Source organism: Chiloscyllium plagiosum, chromosome 15, assembly GCF_004010195.1.
Source record: "Chiloscyllium plagiosum isolate BGI_BamShark_2017 chromosome 15, ASM401019v2, whole genome shotgun sequence".
Classification (NCBI taxonomy): domain Eukaryota; kingdom Metazoa; phylum Chordata; class Chondrichthyes; order Orectolobiformes; family Hemiscylliidae; genus Chiloscyllium; species Chiloscyllium plagiosum.
The window spans coordinates 28,966,979-28,985,472 of record NC_057724.1 but is presented as its reverse complement, the minus strand read 5'-3'; the positions used below and the strand labels follow the sequence as shown (position 1 = coordinate 28,985,472).

Sequence of the window (18,494 nt, the reverse complement as noted above, 5' to 3'; positions counted from 1 at the left end):
GTAGGGTGAGAGGGGAAAGATATAAAAGAGACCTAAGGGGCAACTTTTTCACCTAGAGGGTGGTAGGTGTATGGAATGAGCTGCTAGAGGAAGTGGTGGAGACTAGTACAATTGCAACATTTAAAAGGCATTTGGATGGGTATATGAATAGGAAGGGTTTGAAAGGATAAGGGCCAGGTGCTGGCAATTGGGGCTAGATTAGGTTGGGATATCTGGTCATCATGGATGAGTTGGACCGAAGGGTCTGTTTCCATGCTGTACATTTCTATGAATCTATGTGGTCAACTCAGGAAATTAAATAGAGTATTGAATTGAAAGAAAAAGCATGTAATTCTACAAAGAGGATTGCCAAGTCAAAAGATTGGAGAGAATATGAAGAACAGCAAAGAATAACTAACAGATTTAAAAGTAGGAGAAATTAATATGAGGAAAAGCTGGTTGGAAATGTGAAAACAGATAGTAAGATTTTCTAAAGCATTTAAAAAGGGAATGAGTAAGTAAAAGTAAGGATTGATCCTCTAGAATGTCGTTCTGGGGTATTAATAATTGGAAAATAAGGAGTTGGTAGATGAATAGAAAAGATATTTGTCCTCTGCCTTCATTGTCAGACCTATAAATAACATCCCAGAAATAATCGCCAATCAGGATGTGAAAGAGAGGTAGAATCTAAAAGTATTATAATGACCAGAAAAAGGGACTGAAAAAGAACTGAAAACTGACAAGTTCCTAGATCCTGATAGCCTTCATGCTAGGTCTTAAAAGAAATCTTAGCAGGACTTATACACTTAATTGTAAGGTCCTAGGGAGTATTGCTGAACAAAGAGACCTTGGAGTGTAGGTTCATAGCTCCTTGAAAGTGGAGTCGCAGGTAGGTAGGATAGTGAAGAAGGCGTTTGGTATGCTCTCCTTTATTGGTCAGAGTATTGAGTACAGGAGTTGGGAGGTCATGTTGCGGCTGTACAGGAATTGGTTAGGCCACTGTTGGAATATTGTGTGCAATTCTGGTCTCCTTCTTATCGGAAAGATGTTGTGAAACTTGAAAGGGTTCAGAAAAGATTTACAAGGATGTTGCCAGGATTGGAGGATTTGAGCTATAGGGAGAGGCTGAACAGGCTGGGGCTGTTTTCTCTGGAGCATTGGAGGCTGAGGGGTGACCTTATAGAGGTTTACAAAATTATGAGGGGCATGGATAGGATAAATAGACAAAGTCTTTTCCCAGAGGTTGGGGAGTCCAGAACTAGAGGGCATAGGTTTAGGATGAGAGAAGAAAGATATAAAAGATACCTAAGGCACAACCTTTTCACGCAGAGGATGGTACGTGTATGGAATGAGCTGCCAGAGGAAGTGGTGGAGGCTGTTACAATTGCAACATTTAAGAGGCATTTGGATGGGTATATGAATAGGAAGGGTTTGGAGGGATCTGGGCCGGGTGCTGGCAGGTGGGACTAGATTGGGTTGGGATATCTGGTCGGCATGGACAGGTTGGACCGAAAGGTCTGTTTCCGTGCTGTACATCTCTATGACTCTAAGTGGCTGCTGAAATAACAGATGTAGCTATGATCTTATTGAATAGCAGAACAAATTCAAGGGGCTGAATGGCTTCCGTGTGTCTTTATTTATTTGTTTGCATCACACCCATATTTGTGTCCAATCTCAATATGGCAGAATTTATCACGTCAAATGGTTGTTTTAGTACTATGTTAATTAGTAATTCAAAAAGAAAACCCACAAACATACTTTGAAAAGTCTGTGTTGTCAAGATAGTTTTATTTGATGCTTTTAAAAAGAGTTACAACTATACAGTATTATGGTTATATTCCGCGGGTATTTCTAACTTTACTTGCTGATTTGCTTGGTTCTCTGATAATCATCTCTCTCATTTGTCCTTTAAATGAAGCATGCCTTTTCTTTTAGCCGTATTGTTCGACGCCAGACTGCTGCCAGCATGAAGGTACACAATTTCATGTTCTGTCATAATCGCACAGCGGAGTGGGGGAAAATCCCTGAATGTCCAATTCCTGTGTTTGAGGGAGGAGAGCCAATGGTGAGTTTTTTTTTTAGTAATTTACTCATTTTCTCCTACTCCTCAAGATCTTTCTACATCATGGCCATTCTACCCTTGGACAAAAAGGTCAGAGAATGAATAAGATCCACCTGTCTGGGCACAGCTATGAACTACAAAGTTAATTTGAATGATTCTTGATTATTATTTATTTTTCTCCCTGTGGGAAAGCTGTGCTCTGCAATGTCACAAAGGAGGCTAAAATAGCTTCCTACAAGCTGATGGGCAGGTTCATAAGATGTCCTCTGCTATCTTGTGGTCATGATAAGGCTAATTAAGAGTGCAGTATTCTTAGGCTGGGTTTATTGCTTCCTGAGGAGGCAAGGTGAGGGTTGGCTGGAAACTGGGAAACGGTTCTATGGGTTCTGCAATTTACCATTGGTGGGGGAGACATTGGCACACCTGTCAGTGGTATAATTGAGGACTTCAATTGGTCAATTCATCGCGGCTTAAGGAACTCCTCTGATCATAGCAGGAGATGCCAACAACAGATGAGCAGTCTACCAGGTTTCACAACTTTGGTCGGTGGCTGGATAAAGGCTGGCCCTTCCATACCTCAAGATGAACACATCACTGTGTTTTGCCACACCACACCCAATTGATCCTGACTCCCCATATCCTTGTCCCCCTCTCCCAAACTTGCCAGCCTGGTCTTGATGTTACACCCACCCTAGCCTTCATTATTTTCATTTATGGCTCCATTACTGATTGTCATTGGCAGATGACAGCAGTTCCAGCAGTGGCCACCGCTCCCAGTGGCGCTGCTGGGACCAAAGAGCTTCTGGGCATTTAACTGCCTGGCAGCATGTAGGAGGTGTGCTTCCAACCCCATTGGTGGTGGGTGGGAGGGGTTGTGGAAAGACTCACTTTAGGCAAAGTAGCGAATTGGCTGTGGATGAACATGTAAAGTGGGTATGAGCTCAGCCCAAACATTTTCACCACTCTCTCCAGACCCCTGTTTAAACATCTAATCCAGACCCTTTTGTGTGAACTGATTGCTGAAAATTCCAGCACTCCGTTGACTACTTCATTAATATTGAAAAATATTTCATAGCTGTTTACCCCCACATCATCAATCAGAATGGGCTTTTTGGTTGGGGAATTCACTAATATAACTGTTTAGTTGTTCTCTCTTTTTACAATTTGCTGCTGTATTCCAGACTTGGAAGTGGGTGCTTGCGCCAATGATACTCTATGTCTTTGAGAGATTAATACGACTGTATCGATCGCAGCAGAGGGTGGTTGTCACTAAGGTAAACAAAAAAAAAAGCAGTATTACTTTTAAGGCATGATTGTGCAGCCATATTTTATTCCCAATAATTATTCTTGTAAACTATATCCACAGTATTTGGAAGTAAACTTTTCAAAAGTGATTAAGTTAGTTTCTTCAGAGTTCCAACAGATGCATTTACACAATGGAATGAAAGAAAATATATTTTTTCATTTTACTTCATTTCCTATTTAGTGCAAAACCTGCACTCACACCACTCCCCTCACCTTCATGCAAAGCCCCCCAAGGGATTCTTCCACATCCATCAGAAATTTACCTGTACCTCTACCAATGTCATCTACTGCATCCGTTGCACCCAGTGTGGTCTCCTCTATATCGGGGAGACAGGACGCCTTCTTGCAAGTCATTTCACATAACATCTCTGGGACACCCGCACCCACCAACCCCACCGCTCTGTGACTTAACACTTCAATTCCCCCTCCCACTCCTTCAAGGATATGCAGGTGCTGAGCCTCCTCCACCACCAAACCATTACCACCCAATGGCTGGAGCAGGAATGCCTCATATTCTGCCTTGAGACCCTGCAACCACACGGGATAAATGTGGATTTCAACAGCTTCTTCATTTTCCCTTCACTCCACATTATCCCAATCCCAAGCCTCCAACTCGGCACCGCCCTCTGTATCTGTTGATCACTCCTCCTCTCACCTACTCCCTCACCTTCATCCACCTGCCACTTTCTCAGCTACCTTCCCTCCAACCCCACACCCCTCCCATTCACCTCTCAGCTCCCCGGCCCACAAGCCTCATTCCTGTTGAAGACGTATGCCTGAAACATCGATTCTCCTGCTCCTCGGATGCTGCCTGGCCTGCTGTGCTTTTCCAGCACCACACTCTCGACTTTGATCTGCAGTCCTCACTTTCTCTTTTTTTAGGAATGTAACAGTATTCATACAGAGTCCCTCCCAGGCTCACAAATAATGCCAGCTTCTCAGAGGTGCTTGCATATGAGCCTGTGTCAGTTTTCTTTTCCTTTCTGTGCAGAGAGGCACACATCAGGAAGTTATAGAGCCATTTTATTTAAGTAACCTTCAGAAGTTCCTTTCAGGATAACTGGTTAAGTAATTTAAGACTTGCAAATACTTGCCAGTCAGAACTCACTCACTGTGTCCAAACAAATTCAGACATTCAGTTCAAAAACAGTGACTGAGCCTTGAGACTGTGCATATTGTCAACAGTAGCCAAGGTCACCTTAAAAAAAAGTTACAACCATTTAAAATGTGGCTGAACTACTTTGGAATCTGACCACAGGCCTCTGTCATGCTGAACTTTTGCCACATTATGCCAATGAGATCTTTCTCATATCTAAGTGCTCAATGCCAATATCCTCACCTGGTTGAATAATATTTGCCTGCATTAAATTAAAATCAATAATGTTTTTGGACTTACTCTAACTTATGTTCCAGGCTGTAGTTCACCCATCAAGAGTCCTTGAGTTGCAAATGCAGAAGAAGGGTTTTAAAATGGAAGTGGGACAATACATCTTCATCAACTGCCCATCCATCTCCCAGCTGGAGTGGCACCCCTTCACTCTGACCTCTGCCCCAGAAGAAGATTACTTCAGTGTTCATATTCGATCAGCCGGTGATTGGACAGATGGCATGTTTGAAGCATTTGGGGACAGTCGAAGAGAGACATGGGAACAAATACAACCAAGGTAGATTACAAATAATCACACAGCAAATGCAATCACATTATGCTGACAGCCAGAAAAACTTACAAGCAGTGAATATGCTGTAATGCTGATGCAGTTTAGATGTCATTTTCTTAATTTTTTGATACAAATTAAAACAGCTGTTCCATACATTAGTCTATTAAAGAAATAAGATTGAGTTTCACATAGAATTTCATAGTCTCCAATGTATAACAGTTCATTTGACTCAGTTGGTCTACATATATACTAATGCTACATGGGAACTTCCCTCCATCCATCTTCATTTAAACCTATCAGTATTCTCTACTACTTCCTCTTCCGTGCATATCCAGCTTCCTCTTAATTTATCTCATCTCAACTACACCTTGTGAAGTATTTCTGGTAGTATCAACAGATGCTGGCAAATACAATGACTCTTTCATTCTTTCTAAGTTACTTTTACTGCCTTAAGGGCAAAACAGAAAAGGGTTTTGGGCAATCTCACGTCAGTTATTGTGATGGACATAAATTACAATAACTTCTAAACAATACAGCTGCAAGCGCTGAAACCAGATCCACATTAAAACATGCTTCAGTGCTGTACTCATACATGAAACTCAGTGCAAGGTGCAGACAAATTTACAATCTTCATCTTTACTGATGTTTATTCAGTGTTCTTCCACGTTGCAACTTCTTGGCAGCCAGTTTCTGCACTGATATCACCAGGGTTCAGAAAAATAGATAAAAACTGGGAACAGAAAATGTAACACTAAAGATAAATTTATTTGCAGCATTATTTTTGGAACTGCAGTTACTGGAAATCTGAAACAAAGACAGAAATTGCTGGAGAAACTCAGATTTGGCAGCATCTGTGGAAAGAAATCATAGTCAATGTTTCAGGTTCAGTGACCCTTCTTCACAACTGGATATTTGAGTACAATTTAAATCGGGTCCATTCAGGTAACGAAGATTTTAATGGCAGATAACACAGTTACCTGCCCAAGTTAGTTTTAACAGGAGCATTGGTTTAAGAGATTAGGAAAGTTCACTCCATCTTGTGAGGAGGGGGACAGTTGTGGAGTTAGGACTATTTGATCTCTTTGACATTAGGTCTTCTCCCGGTCACCATCTCTCACATGCCCTCTCACTCTCAACCAGTTACACGCTAGAGGATGTGTCAGTGATATTTTTGACCCTATTTATAAATCTTATGCCTAGAGAACTAGCTGAACTATAGAATTATTGAGGAATATTAGTAGCAGCCACAGAATAATCTACAACCAGGCCATCTCATTATTCTCAGGCATGTATCCTAGTTGGTGTATTCTGGACACAAACTATTAACCAATATTTTGGAAATAGCTAGCATATTCATCAAGGTGAATAATGATACACTTATTGAGGTTTTTATTTCTCTTAGGAGATTCAGTTCGTTTTGGAAATATCTCGTATTTCCAAGTAGCCTTATGGAAGTATGGAAGTGGATCTTTCCTATACCTGGGCAGAGATTAGATGACAAATTAGCTCAGGAATTCCGAGCAGAATAAACCGTTCCTGTTTAATTAAGTTTCTAAGAGATTTTGGATTAAAAGATATATACTTAATATTAACTATCATGCTTGTATCTGCAGTATTGCAGTGGATGGTCCTTTTGGTACAGCTAGTGAGGATGTCTTCCGATATGAAGTCAGTGTTCTTGTTGGAGCTGGCATTGGAGTGACTCCATTTGCATCCATTCTCAAGTCTATCTGGTACAAGTATGAGAAGTCTGATGCTGGATTACTGACAAAAAAGGTACATTTTGCTTTTGTCTTTTAAAACAGTGTTTTCCAGCCTTACCCTTCCTCTTCTCAATTTCCTTGCTTTCTTGGCCTAAAGACATTTACTCTTTGACAGTCAACGTCAATAGCTACTCGACAGAAGTGATACAAGTCCCACCATCCACTTCCATTTATAAGAACTTTCCAACATGTTGCTCAGATCACACTGTGGATTGTTATTCTTTTCCAAATCATCCCCACTGCCGATGAGATGCTCAGAACTGTTTAGAAAGTGGGTGCTATGGTTCAATGGAGATTGTGAAGGAATTACTCAGAGACAAGTGCAAATGAATGCCCATGTACGAATGTTGAAGTATTCTAGCTCTGCTTTGTGTAATGGTTGTCTCCCCATCTATTTTTAGATATACTTCTTCTGGATCTGTCGTGAGACCCAGGCATTCGAGTGGTTTGCTGACCTGCTCCGATCACTTGAGGGTCAAATGGAACAGTTGGGCAAGCATGACTTCCTCAGCTACAAACTCTACCTGACTGGCTGGGATAGTACACAGGTATTGTGTCGAAAGATATGACCCATCGTCATTAACCAAACAGTTAACAAATACCCCATGTAAGGATATAGCCATACTGCTTACCAATTACCAGGCACAGGCACAACACTATATTAGACTGGAACTATACTAGTAATAGGAATTCAATAACAATTAATTTTTTAAAAATATATATATATAAAACATCTTTCCAAAATTCATGGGACTCCAACCTTTGCCCTGGTTTCAAAATCAGATATTAATCTTTAGTTAATTTGATGCTACTCTTTGTGCAGTAGCAACAATGGAGGGGTCAAAACTCTGTGTTAAAAAAAATCCAATTTCTTGGTTTGTTCTCAGAAGTCAGTCAAAGGTGGGGTTTCAATCCAGAATCCCTCCACAGGATAGTGAAGGATCATGGCAACAGACCTCTACTGAAACTCTTAAACCTGGACATGCTGTTGTGTAGAAAGAGGAAAGGGAATTTTCATTTAACTGTTGACTGTTTATTTACTTCAACACTATGTCAAGTTCTCTTTTTGTTTCACATCTTTGCTCTCACAGGCCACTCATGTCAAGGTACACATCGATAAAGAGACTGATGTGGTGACTGGACTCAAACAGAAAACATACTATGGCAGACCCAACTGGGACAAAGAGTTTCAGGCGATTGCACAAACTCACCCCAAGTAAGTGGGAAACCACAAAAAATCTTTTACTCAATAATTATCCAGTATCCCCCAGGATTTTTTCTTTGTTATTTAATTATGTAAAGGATTTTACATTAAAACCTATAATTCTTTATAGATGTGTAGCAGAAACATTTATAATTTGGAGTTCCGTACATATCTATGCGACATACCATTTCAGTTCAGGAGTGAGTGTAGCAAGGCTGTTCCCGCACAGCTTGTCAGAGCTGAATGATTCATCAGGAGGTCAGTGAGACCGACTGTGAATTAAAGAGTGACAAGAGTAAGAATGACCATGGGCAAAAGAATTACCAGAGATGAGACTTCATTGAGCTGGTGAAAGTGACCAAATGTGAGGGGTGGCCATGAGCTAAGATCACTAAATACTAAACGTGCCAAGAAATCACGTCATCACTTATGGTAAAATTGGGTTATGGTGGAATTGAAAGGTAAACTCTGAATAACAGGGAATGATGAGCCACAGTGTAGTACTACAATATCTTATTTTTTAAAAGAAACACTTATAATTTTATTATTAATTTTAAAAAGATGACCTGAGGAACACTGTACATCACTGCCGTATTGTGCTATATTTTAAAGGGAATCATGTCAGGCATGCATTGAATTTTTATTTCTAGCTCCAATGCCAGACAGACATACAACTGCTAGCCATTTGGTGACAAAAAAGCACAGCAAATCACAGCAAACCTCCCCTCCCACTCCACCAAGGACATGCAGGTCCACCACCAAACCCTAACCACCTGATGCCTGGAGGAAGAACGCCTCATTTGCGCCTTCAGACCCTCCAACCATACAGGATCAATATGGATTTCATCGGTTTCCTCATTTCCCCTCCCCCCACCTTATCTCAAATCTAGCCTTCCAACTCGGTACTGCCCTCTTGTCTCATCCTTCCCATCTATTCGTTCCATCCACCCTCCTCTCCGACCTATCAACTTCTCCCTCATCATCATCTACCTATTGCATTCTCAGCTACCTTCCCCCCAACCCCACCCCTCTCCCATTTATCACTTGGCCCTCCTGTCCCACAAGCCTCATTCCTGATGAAGGGATTATACCCAAAATGTCGATGCTCCTGCTCCTCGGATGCTGCCTGACCTGCTGTGCTTTTCCAGTACCACACGCTCGACTCTGATCTCCAGTAACAGCAGTCCTCACTTTCTCCTGGGCTGATCTACCTCACTTCCTGCTCACCAGTTACAATGTAATACTGCCAGAGACTAGCAGCAGGATGACCAATCATTATTTTTACAAGGATGCAGAACAAAGTGTTGGAAATCTGGGGACAAGGGTTTGACACTCTCCATCTGGGGACAAGGGTTTGATGCTGTATGGTTGAAGGGTCTGAAGGCGTAAATGAGGCATTCTTCCTCTAAGCATCAGGTGGTTAGGGTTTGGTGATGGACCTGCATGTCCTTGGTGGAGTGGGAGGGGGAGTTTGCTGTGATTTGCTGTGGTTTCTTTTTCACCCTTTCCAAATGGCAAATGGTTAAATTTAAATTCAATAAAAATCTGGAATAAGAAGTCCATCTAATGGTGACCCTCTAACCACTGTCGATTGTTGTAAAAAAACCCCATCTGGCTCACTGATATCTTTAAGGGAAGGAAATCCGCCATCACTGCTGACTCCAGACCCACAGCAAACTGGTTGACTCTTAATTGGCCTCCGTGCAATTAGTGATGGACAAAACATAATTGCTGGCTTGGCCAGTAGTGTCCTCATCCAATGAACAATTTTTAAAAAGTGCACAATCCTCCAAGTAAATCAAAATCTAAACAAATCTCAGGTTGGAAAAAAGTAATGAAAACACAAGAAGGGGGCAACTGGAGAATGGAAATAAGGAATTCTGGACATAGACTGTTTGTGTTTGTCAGTTCCAGGGAAGAACAGACCAATATCCCAAGGGGCAGATCTCAATGCTCAAACTGCTGGAAGATTAACAACTGAAATGTCAATTTAGCTCCTCTCCACATATGCAAATAATCTCAACAGAATTAACATCTGAATTGCAGAGCTGAATGATACTGTGCTAAAGTAAAAGATGCAACAAATAACTTTTGAATTTGTACCTTTGCAGAACAACTGTTGGTGTCTTCCTGTGTGGCCCACAACCTCTGGCTAAAGCTTTAGAACAATGCTCAAACAAATACTCTGAGGTCAACCCCTTGGGAGTCCATTTCCATTTCAACAAGGAAAATTTCTAAGAATCAAGGAACAGATCAAATAACTGGAAGAACAATAGAGAGACAATGCTTATTTTTGTAACGCATTCTCCTCCCTCAACAGTACTGAAGATGTGGCATTATGTTCTGATTTCACAGAAGTACTTCATCTTTAAATGCACTGGATATAAAGACTGGAATTCTTCAATCTTCAAACTGTAAATATTCCCCATTCATTGTAATGAACTGGGAATCAAGGAATAGAGGAGATATTCAGAATGCTCAAAGAAATTTGTTACTGTGGATTATATACATACTAAAAATATTTTCTTTTTTTTAATTATGTATTTTCAGTCATACTGTTTAATTGAAATGTATGAAATTCAAAATCACAAATTGTCATCAAAGCTTTCCTTAGGGAAGTCAAATCTGAGTATCGCTGTTCTGTCCACAATGCAATGAGTGCCAGATCATGTCCTAGCACTGTGGCAATGCAACCAACTACGTACTGCCTCAGAATCTAGAGTGACAACTGCGAAGGTGACAAGTGAGCTGTTTGTGATGTTCAAATATGTTGTAAAGAATTGGTAGATTTTAATACAAATGGCTTACTCAAATTGTCATTAGCTGCAGATCCAACTTTATAATAGGCTGCTGTCGACCCAATGCTTACAACTCAAAATGTAATTAATTTAAAAATAATTAATATTTTTAAGTCTTAAACAAGAACCACAGATGTGTTAGTGATCCCTGATGCAAATCCTACTCTATCAGGAAATATTATTCATCCAACAAGTATGACAAGCTTAAGTGGACTAGGTGAAAGGGTGCTCATAATGGATCCTTGTTGCAATGATTTGAGGAGGTGGTTAAAATTGACTATAGATTTTGATCTGGCTTCTTCAAAATTTAAGTTTAGAATAGGTGTAGGGAAAGCAGGAAATGCACTAAAATTAGATGGGAATGGCATTTTGTCTTAGGACAAAACCTGTTATATAGACTCAAAAGGTTAGCTTGCTCTCTCTCCATGGATGCTGTCTGTCTCCAGCATTTGTTATTTTCAATGAATTCAGGGCACTGGTTAACTTTGAAGTTAACTTAAACTCAAACCAAATATTATTTTGGCTGAGTGGCTATAGACTTTCCCTGAAGTGAAAAGGATGAGTGTTCAAACTTCATTCCAGAATTTGAACATGAAGCCAAAGCTGACAAATCAATGCAGTACTGAGGTAGAATTTTATAGGGGTCTGAGCACTGTGGTCTATGGTGAGATATGGCAAAATTAGGCAAGAAATCCAGTGAAGCCCATCTCAATGGAGGGAACAATTCACACCATCTTTTATACTTTTTGCAAACAGCAAACTGAGATTCTCATGATACTAGATATTAAGCAATAGGGATTATTGCTTGTTAAATGTGTTGCTAATTGCATAACTCACCTAATTCATATTAAGCCTCCCATCTGACCAAACTTGCCAAACAAGTTTGACATTGGGAAAACTCAAAAATAAATTCAGAGCATGTAGCTGCCAGATTTAGTTCTATGCTTGTTGTAAATGACATCCATGTTGCCTATGACCATATCACAGGCCAAGGTATGATCAATGGACACCAGTCTCACACACACACACCTGGCCCACAGACATTTGTTAAGCCTTCACAACCATTCTGGGATTTCTCTGAAGCACTGGCACTGATTGATATTGAAAGGTTACAGCAGAGACACATTGTGCTCAGGCATCTAGCTTACAGACTGGACATGGCTGTACCTCAGGACTGCTCACTTTCTATCTGAGGGCTCACGTGTCACAGAAACTAAGAATGGGGCTGGGGGAGGGGGGAGTGCATTGGCACGCTACTGAGCCTCAGCTGATTAATCTCTAGCAATGGCGCCTTCACTCTGGGGAAGGGCAGAGTACAATTGTGAAGGAGGGCAGAAGGATGTACTGTGTGAAGGTGAGGGTGGGGGACGTCAATGGTAAGGTATGGCTGGGAAGGGTGTAATGCTGGGCAGGGCGAAGTCACCCATGGTCAGGAGCAGCTTGGGTTTAATGGTGAAATTGGCGGATGAGGGTGGTGGAAGCAGAAATAAACACACCAGGCATGGTCACCTCATATACCAGGCAGCTGGGGATGAAGGGTAAACAGGCAGGAGGCTGAAAGAACACAGCAAGCCAGACAACATCAGGTGGAGAAGTCAATGTTTCAGGTGTACTTCTGCACCTCCTGATACTGCCTGGCTTGCTGTGTTCTTCCAGCCTCCTGCCTGTCAACTTTGGATTCCAACATCTGCAGTTTTTTGTCTCTAACCGTGGATGAATGGTAGGCAGTTATAGGCACGTGTAGATGGGTTGGATGGGGATTTGGAGAAGTGGGAAACCTGTGGGATGTGGATGCCTGCGGGCTATGGAAAGCTCAGGCTGCAGCTGGAAGCTACTAGAAGTTGTCACCTTCAGTTGTGCTGGAAATTGAATTCAACAACTGCCATGGCAGGATTCAAACCCACTTCCCCAGGATATTAATGGAGTTTGTGGATTAACAGTCCAGTGATAATTGGATTAATATCCCCAGGATATTAATGGAGTTTGTGGACTAACAGTCCACTAGGCCATTGCCTCCCCAAAGCTTGTCCATCTACACAGCAACCTTTTAAAAATGGTGCAGTTACAAATGATGTCAGTGTTACAGTGGATTACCAGTCAGGGGTGAGTTGTTCTGGGAAGATGGGGATGGAATTGGATATGTGGGACATCATGGGATGAGGTAGGTAATTAATGGAGTGAGTTTGGTAAGATAAGATGATAAAAGTTACTTGGTTTTGCTTTGAAAAACCCTCTAAAATGCCTTGAAGCAATTTGGACTTCGCTAAAGAAATTTAAAATTCAGCTCTCTATCTGTCAGAAATGATGTCTAATTGAAGCTGTGCCTGCCTATTATACTGGCCAAGAAACAGCCCTTGGTCAATAATCAATAAAAAGATTATCTGACTAACTTTGCGTTTGCTATTTATGTAATGGCTGTTGTATTTGCTTAAATTACACCAACTGTCACACTTCAAAAGAAATTAACTATAAATGAACTGCTTCAAGAAATCAAGATTGTGAAACTTATATTAATGCAAACTTTTTTTAAAAAGACTGCCCACTTAAATCACAAATTACTGGATGAAAAACCTGCACAGCAACTATTTTATCCACACCTTTTCAAATGTTATGCATTTGTTGTTTTAAGTTATGTTAACAGTTGAACAGAAAGTTACAAGGATTCAATTATACAAAACTGAGTCAACAGGATGCAAGTTCATTTTCTTTCCAACTAGTCACATGTCCCATACCAGGACACCCAGAATCCTCTGCAATGTTTCTTCATTTAAATAATCTACGACCAGTCTCCTCAGAGGGTATGTGCCAATTTTTCTATCGTGTCCATTATATCTCATTTGCCAATTTTTTGCCTACTCTCTTTACCAACACCCCTTTACCTCCTCTTGACAAATTACCATTCTTCTGACCTTGGTGCCAGTAGAAAATTTAGTTGCCGTGCGTTTGGAAGAGATGAAGGGGGGATTAGAAGACAATATAAGAACTTTAAGAACAGAGCCCTTTTGGACCAGGAACTGATGCTGCTCAGCAAACAGGTGATAGATTAACAGAACTTGGTGCAAATTAGGATATGAACAGATAATAGCAAGTTTTGAGAAGATTTGTAGCTCAGGTTATGGTATTCCTAGAATACCCAGGATACGAGAATTCCTAGAAGCATAACAATCCAATCGACCTCTATCAAGAAAGACATTAACTTGGACTCCAGTTACCACCCTCTGAAAAAAGAACTGGAAACGATATCACAACAGCAAATGACATCATCAACCCAAGGAAACCTAAATGTATAAATAGAAAGCGGGTCATTAACACCAGTGCTTCACCGGAGGCTCACTGATATTATCTAGTATGGTGACGAAACATCTGAAAATGAACCTTCCAGCTCATCGAGCAAACTTATACCCATGAGCAGATAATATTGGTGACCAATCCAGATTTCATTTAAAAAAAAGACGTTCCAATTTCAAGCAAAAATTAGATATAATTACTGACAAATGAATGATTTTATTGTCACATAGTAGCAGTCAATTCAAGCACCAAGCATTACTGACAAACTGTTGACTGTTAGCTATACAATTTACAGTACAGGCCAAACAGTAATCTGAAGAAAGGAACATTTTTTGCTTAACCTAACAAGTCATCATCATGAGCATGTGCTATTCCGCACATATAGATACAGTAAAACAAAACTTTGTTTTTCCAATTAGAAGTTTCAATTTGTTAAATGTCGTGCACAGCAATAGGAGATCAATTATAAAATTGAGTTATTGGGGGGAGCACTACTACTTCTTCAGAAAATGCAAACTTTTTTGTTTCAAAATCAAATAGCAATTTTTACCCTTTCTTGGTTCAACTTATTTCTTGGCAGTTTGTGCTAATCTTTTGTTTGTTCATGTCATCATCTTCCCAGAAAGTTAACAGTCCTGGACCTCCATTTCTATATGTCCTGTGCTGCCCTTACACATTTTGCAATGGTCAACAATATATCTGTCATTCACTTTCACCTTTGTTTCTCTCTCCTACATTTCCATCAATCTTCTCTCTCCAAAAGCTGCCAATCTGCAGTCTGTTCCAATGATGTAACTGAAGTATAACATCAAAGAAAAACAAGTGTAATACTTCAAATTTCCTCTTTACTCCAGCCATTTCCAGCACTTCCTCATTAATCTTCTTGTCCAAACAAGAATCCAAAAATATCACATTCACTGGTTCTCCCTTATCTATTCCACTGGTTACATCTTCAAAGAATGCCAGTAGATTTGTGAAATGTGATTTGCCTTTCAATCCTGTGCTGGTTTTGTCCAATAATAGACGAGCATTATCTGTATGCTACTGTTAAGCTAACCAGTCTGTAATTCTGTTTTTTTCCCCTCTTGCTCCCTCTTTTAAATAGTGTTACATGTACCAACCACCAGTCAGTAGGAACTGCTCCAAAGTTTACAATGTCAGAAGATGGCCTCCAGGGCATCCAATAATCCCAGCCAATTTTCTTTTGTAACTCTGGGATGTAGGTTATCAGGCCCTGGTGATTTGTCAGCCTTAAACCCAACTGATTTCCCCAGCACCATCTCCTTACTAGTACTGATTTCCTTCAATTCCATTCTCTCATTAGTTCCTTGGTTCCCAAATATTACTAAGATGTTATTTGTGCCATCTTTTTTGAAAACAGAACCAAACTACATGCTTAAATTCTTTGCCATTTCGTGATGCACATTATAATTTCAGCTTCTGATTGTAAGGGACTTACAGTTGTCTTTACGAATTGTTTTCTCCTTACACATTGCATAGCATCCAGACTAGAATAGCTGGTTCTCTGGTTTGGTTCTTCAACGTATTATTCTAAAAACCCATCATGCATACACTTCAGGAAATCCTTCACCACAATACCATTGCTAGTTTAGCTTGTCCAGTCTATGTGCAAAATAAGGTCACATGATTACAGTTGCACCCTTATTGCATGCATTCCTGATTTCTTATTTAATGCCTTCCTTTACATCTCCACTACATATACATAAGCCCCAACAATGTTTTCTCCCTCTTGGAGTTTATTTTTTTCACCTTATATAGACTTCACATCATGATTTTTCAAGGTTATGTTGACACTCTTAAGATTCAGATCAAGATTCTTTGATACGAACAAGTCCTTCAATCGGATTAAATTGGTTTTTGTTGTGTTGCATCCTACAGAGATACGCCATCTACCTTTAAAGGTCATACTCAATATCATATTATGGCACGTGACTGAATGACATAAATGCCTCAGCCTCCACCTTACTGTGTTCTCTTACAACATAACACACTTAGGAAAGTTTGCTTCAGTATGTCAGAATTATTTCACTTAAGTCAAGAAAGGCAAATGATTGTCATGTACAAACGTAGATCCCAAGTATTGTAATTAAAGTTAGTTAACCTTTTAGTACTATGTGCCCTGCATATGTTTTATTGAGATATATCTCTTGATTAAACTTAAAAATATAAGACATAAGTATTAAGTTAGCCTGGAGATGTGTTGTGTAGAGGAATACGACAGGGCTATTTTCTGGGTCTGTAGATTGGAAGAAGAAGAAACGGCCCTTAGTAGAGTGATATGCTCTTGTTGTCGGATATGGGAGTTTAGGGAGAGTTTACGTGATACTGAGGATTATATCCGCAATAAATGCCGTTGGTTGTGAATCTATCAGATTGAATGGAATGGTTGGAACGACAGTTAGAGGCAATGAGGAATTTACAAGAGCAAGAAGGAAGAAAAGTCGCAGATACAGTCACATAGATGGGTTAACTCTAGGAAAGGTAAGCGAGGTAGGCAAGTAGTGCAGGAGTCTTCTGTGGCTATCCCCATTTCAAACAAGTATGCTGTTTTGGAAATGTAGGGAGTGATGGATTCTCAGGGGAATGTAGCACGAAAAGCCAAGTTTCTGGTATTGACACTGGCTATAATGTAAGGATGGGTACGTTGGGTTCCAAAAGATCAATTGTGTTAGAGGACTCTCTAGTCTGAGGCACAGACAGACATTTCTGTGGCCAGCAGTGAAAAATCAGAATAGTGTGTTGCTTTCCTGATGTCAGGATCAAGGATGTCTCAGAGAAAGTGCAGAATGTTCTCAACTGGGAAAGGGCCTGGTAGGAGGTCATTGTACACATGGGAACCAATGACATAGGAAAGGAAAAGGATGAGATTCTGAAGAGAGAACATAGAAAGTTAGGCAGGAATTTAAGAGGTCCTCAAGAGTAGTAATATTAGGATTATTCTCAGTGCTATGAGCTAGTGAGGGCAGGAATAAGATAGAGCAGATGAATGCTGAGGAGCAGGAGCAGGGGAGAAGGGTTCACATTTTTGGATCATTGAAATCTCTTCTGGTGTAGAAGTAACCTGTACAAGAAGGATAGATTGCACCTAAATTGGAAGGGGACGAATATACTGGCAGTGAGATTTGCTAGAGCTGCTCAGAAGAATTTAAATTGGTAAGCTGGTGGGGTGGGATGCAGGGAGAGAGTGAGGAAAGAGATCAATCTGAGATTGATACAGTTGGTAAAAGAAGCAAGCCAGTCAGGAACAAAGCAGGGAACAAGTTGGAATTGATAAATTAAACTGCATTTATTTCAATGCAAGGTGCCCAACAGGGAAGGCAGATGAACTCAGAACATGGTTAGGAACATGGGACTGGGATAATAGCAATTACAGAAACATTGTTCAGTGATGGATAGGACTGACAGCTTAATGTTCCAGGATACAAATGCTACAGGAAGGACAGAAAGGGAGGCAAGAGAGGAAGGGGAGTTATGTTTTTGATAAGGGTTAGCATAACAGCTGTACTGAGGGAAAATTTTCCCAGAAATACATCCAAGGAAGTTATTTGGGTTGAACTGAGAAATAAAAAAGGGATGATCATCTCATTGGGATTGTACCTTGTACCCCTAATAGTCAGAAACAAATTTGTAAAGAGTTCTCAGTTATCTGTAAGAATAATAGGGTGGTTATAGTGGGGGATTTTAACTTTCCATAGTGTTTAAATGGAGACTGATTTGTTAAGCACTTACAAGAAAATTTTCTGATTCAGTTTATGGATGTACCTACTAGACCCCTAATAGTCAGAGGGAAATTGAGAAACAAATTTGTAAGATGTTCACAAATAAAGGGACGGCTGGAAAATGGGAAGCCTTCAGAAATGAGAATAATGCAAGTCAAGAGACAGTATATTCCTGTTAGGGTGAAAGGAAAGGCTGGTTAAGTGTAGGGAATGTTGGATGACTGAAGAAATTGAGGGTTTGGTTAAGAAAAAGAAGGAAGCATATGTCAGGTATAGACAAGATAGATTGAATGAATCCTTAGAAGAGTGAAAAGGCAGTAGGAGTATACTTAAGAGAGAAATCAAGAGGGCAAAAAGGGGACATGAGATAGCATGGCAAATAGAGTTAAGAAGAATCCAAAGGGTTTTCACAAATACATTAAGGACAAAAGTGTAACTGTAGGGAGAAAATAAGGCCCTTCAAAGATCAGTAAGGCAGCCTTTGTGTGGAGCTGCAGGAGATCGGGGAAAATACTAAATGGGTACTTTGCATCAGTGTTTACTGTGGAAAAGGACGTGGAAGATATAGACTGTAGGGAAATAGATGGTGACATCTTGAAAAATGTCCATATTACAGGGGAGGAAGCGCTGGATGTCTTGAAACGCAAGAAAGTTGATAAATTCTCAGGACCTGATCAGGTGTACCCTAGAACTCTTT

At 40.4% G+C, this 18,494-nt stretch overlaps 1 protein-coding gene across 1 annotated transcript in view; it reads left to right on the top strand.

Moving 5' to 3' along the window:
- LOC122557176 (cytochrome b-245 heavy chain-like) overlaps nucleotides 1–12,363 on the top strand; it is a 32,251-nt gene extending 19,888 nt beyond the window's left edge. The window contains exons 7-13 of the mRNA XM_043704575.1: nucleotides 1,915–2,044; nucleotides 3,223–3,315; nucleotides 4,760–5,010; nucleotides 6,618–6,780; nucleotides 7,169–7,315; nucleotides 7,859–7,983; nucleotides 10,083–12,363. Of these exons, the coding sequence (XP_043560510.1) occupies nucleotides 1,915–2,044; nucleotides 3,223–3,315; nucleotides 4,760–5,010; nucleotides 6,618–6,780; nucleotides 7,169–7,315; nucleotides 7,859–7,983; nucleotides 10,083–10,209 (1,036 nt within the window). The 3' untranslated portion in view covers nucleotides 10,210–12,363. The remainder of the gene's footprint in view (nucleotides 1–1,914; nucleotides 2,045–3,222; nucleotides 3,316–4,759; nucleotides 5,011–6,617; nucleotides 6,781–7,168; nucleotides 7,316–7,858; nucleotides 7,984–10,082) is intronic.
- Nucleotides 12,364–18,494: the final 6,131 nt, after the last annotated feature.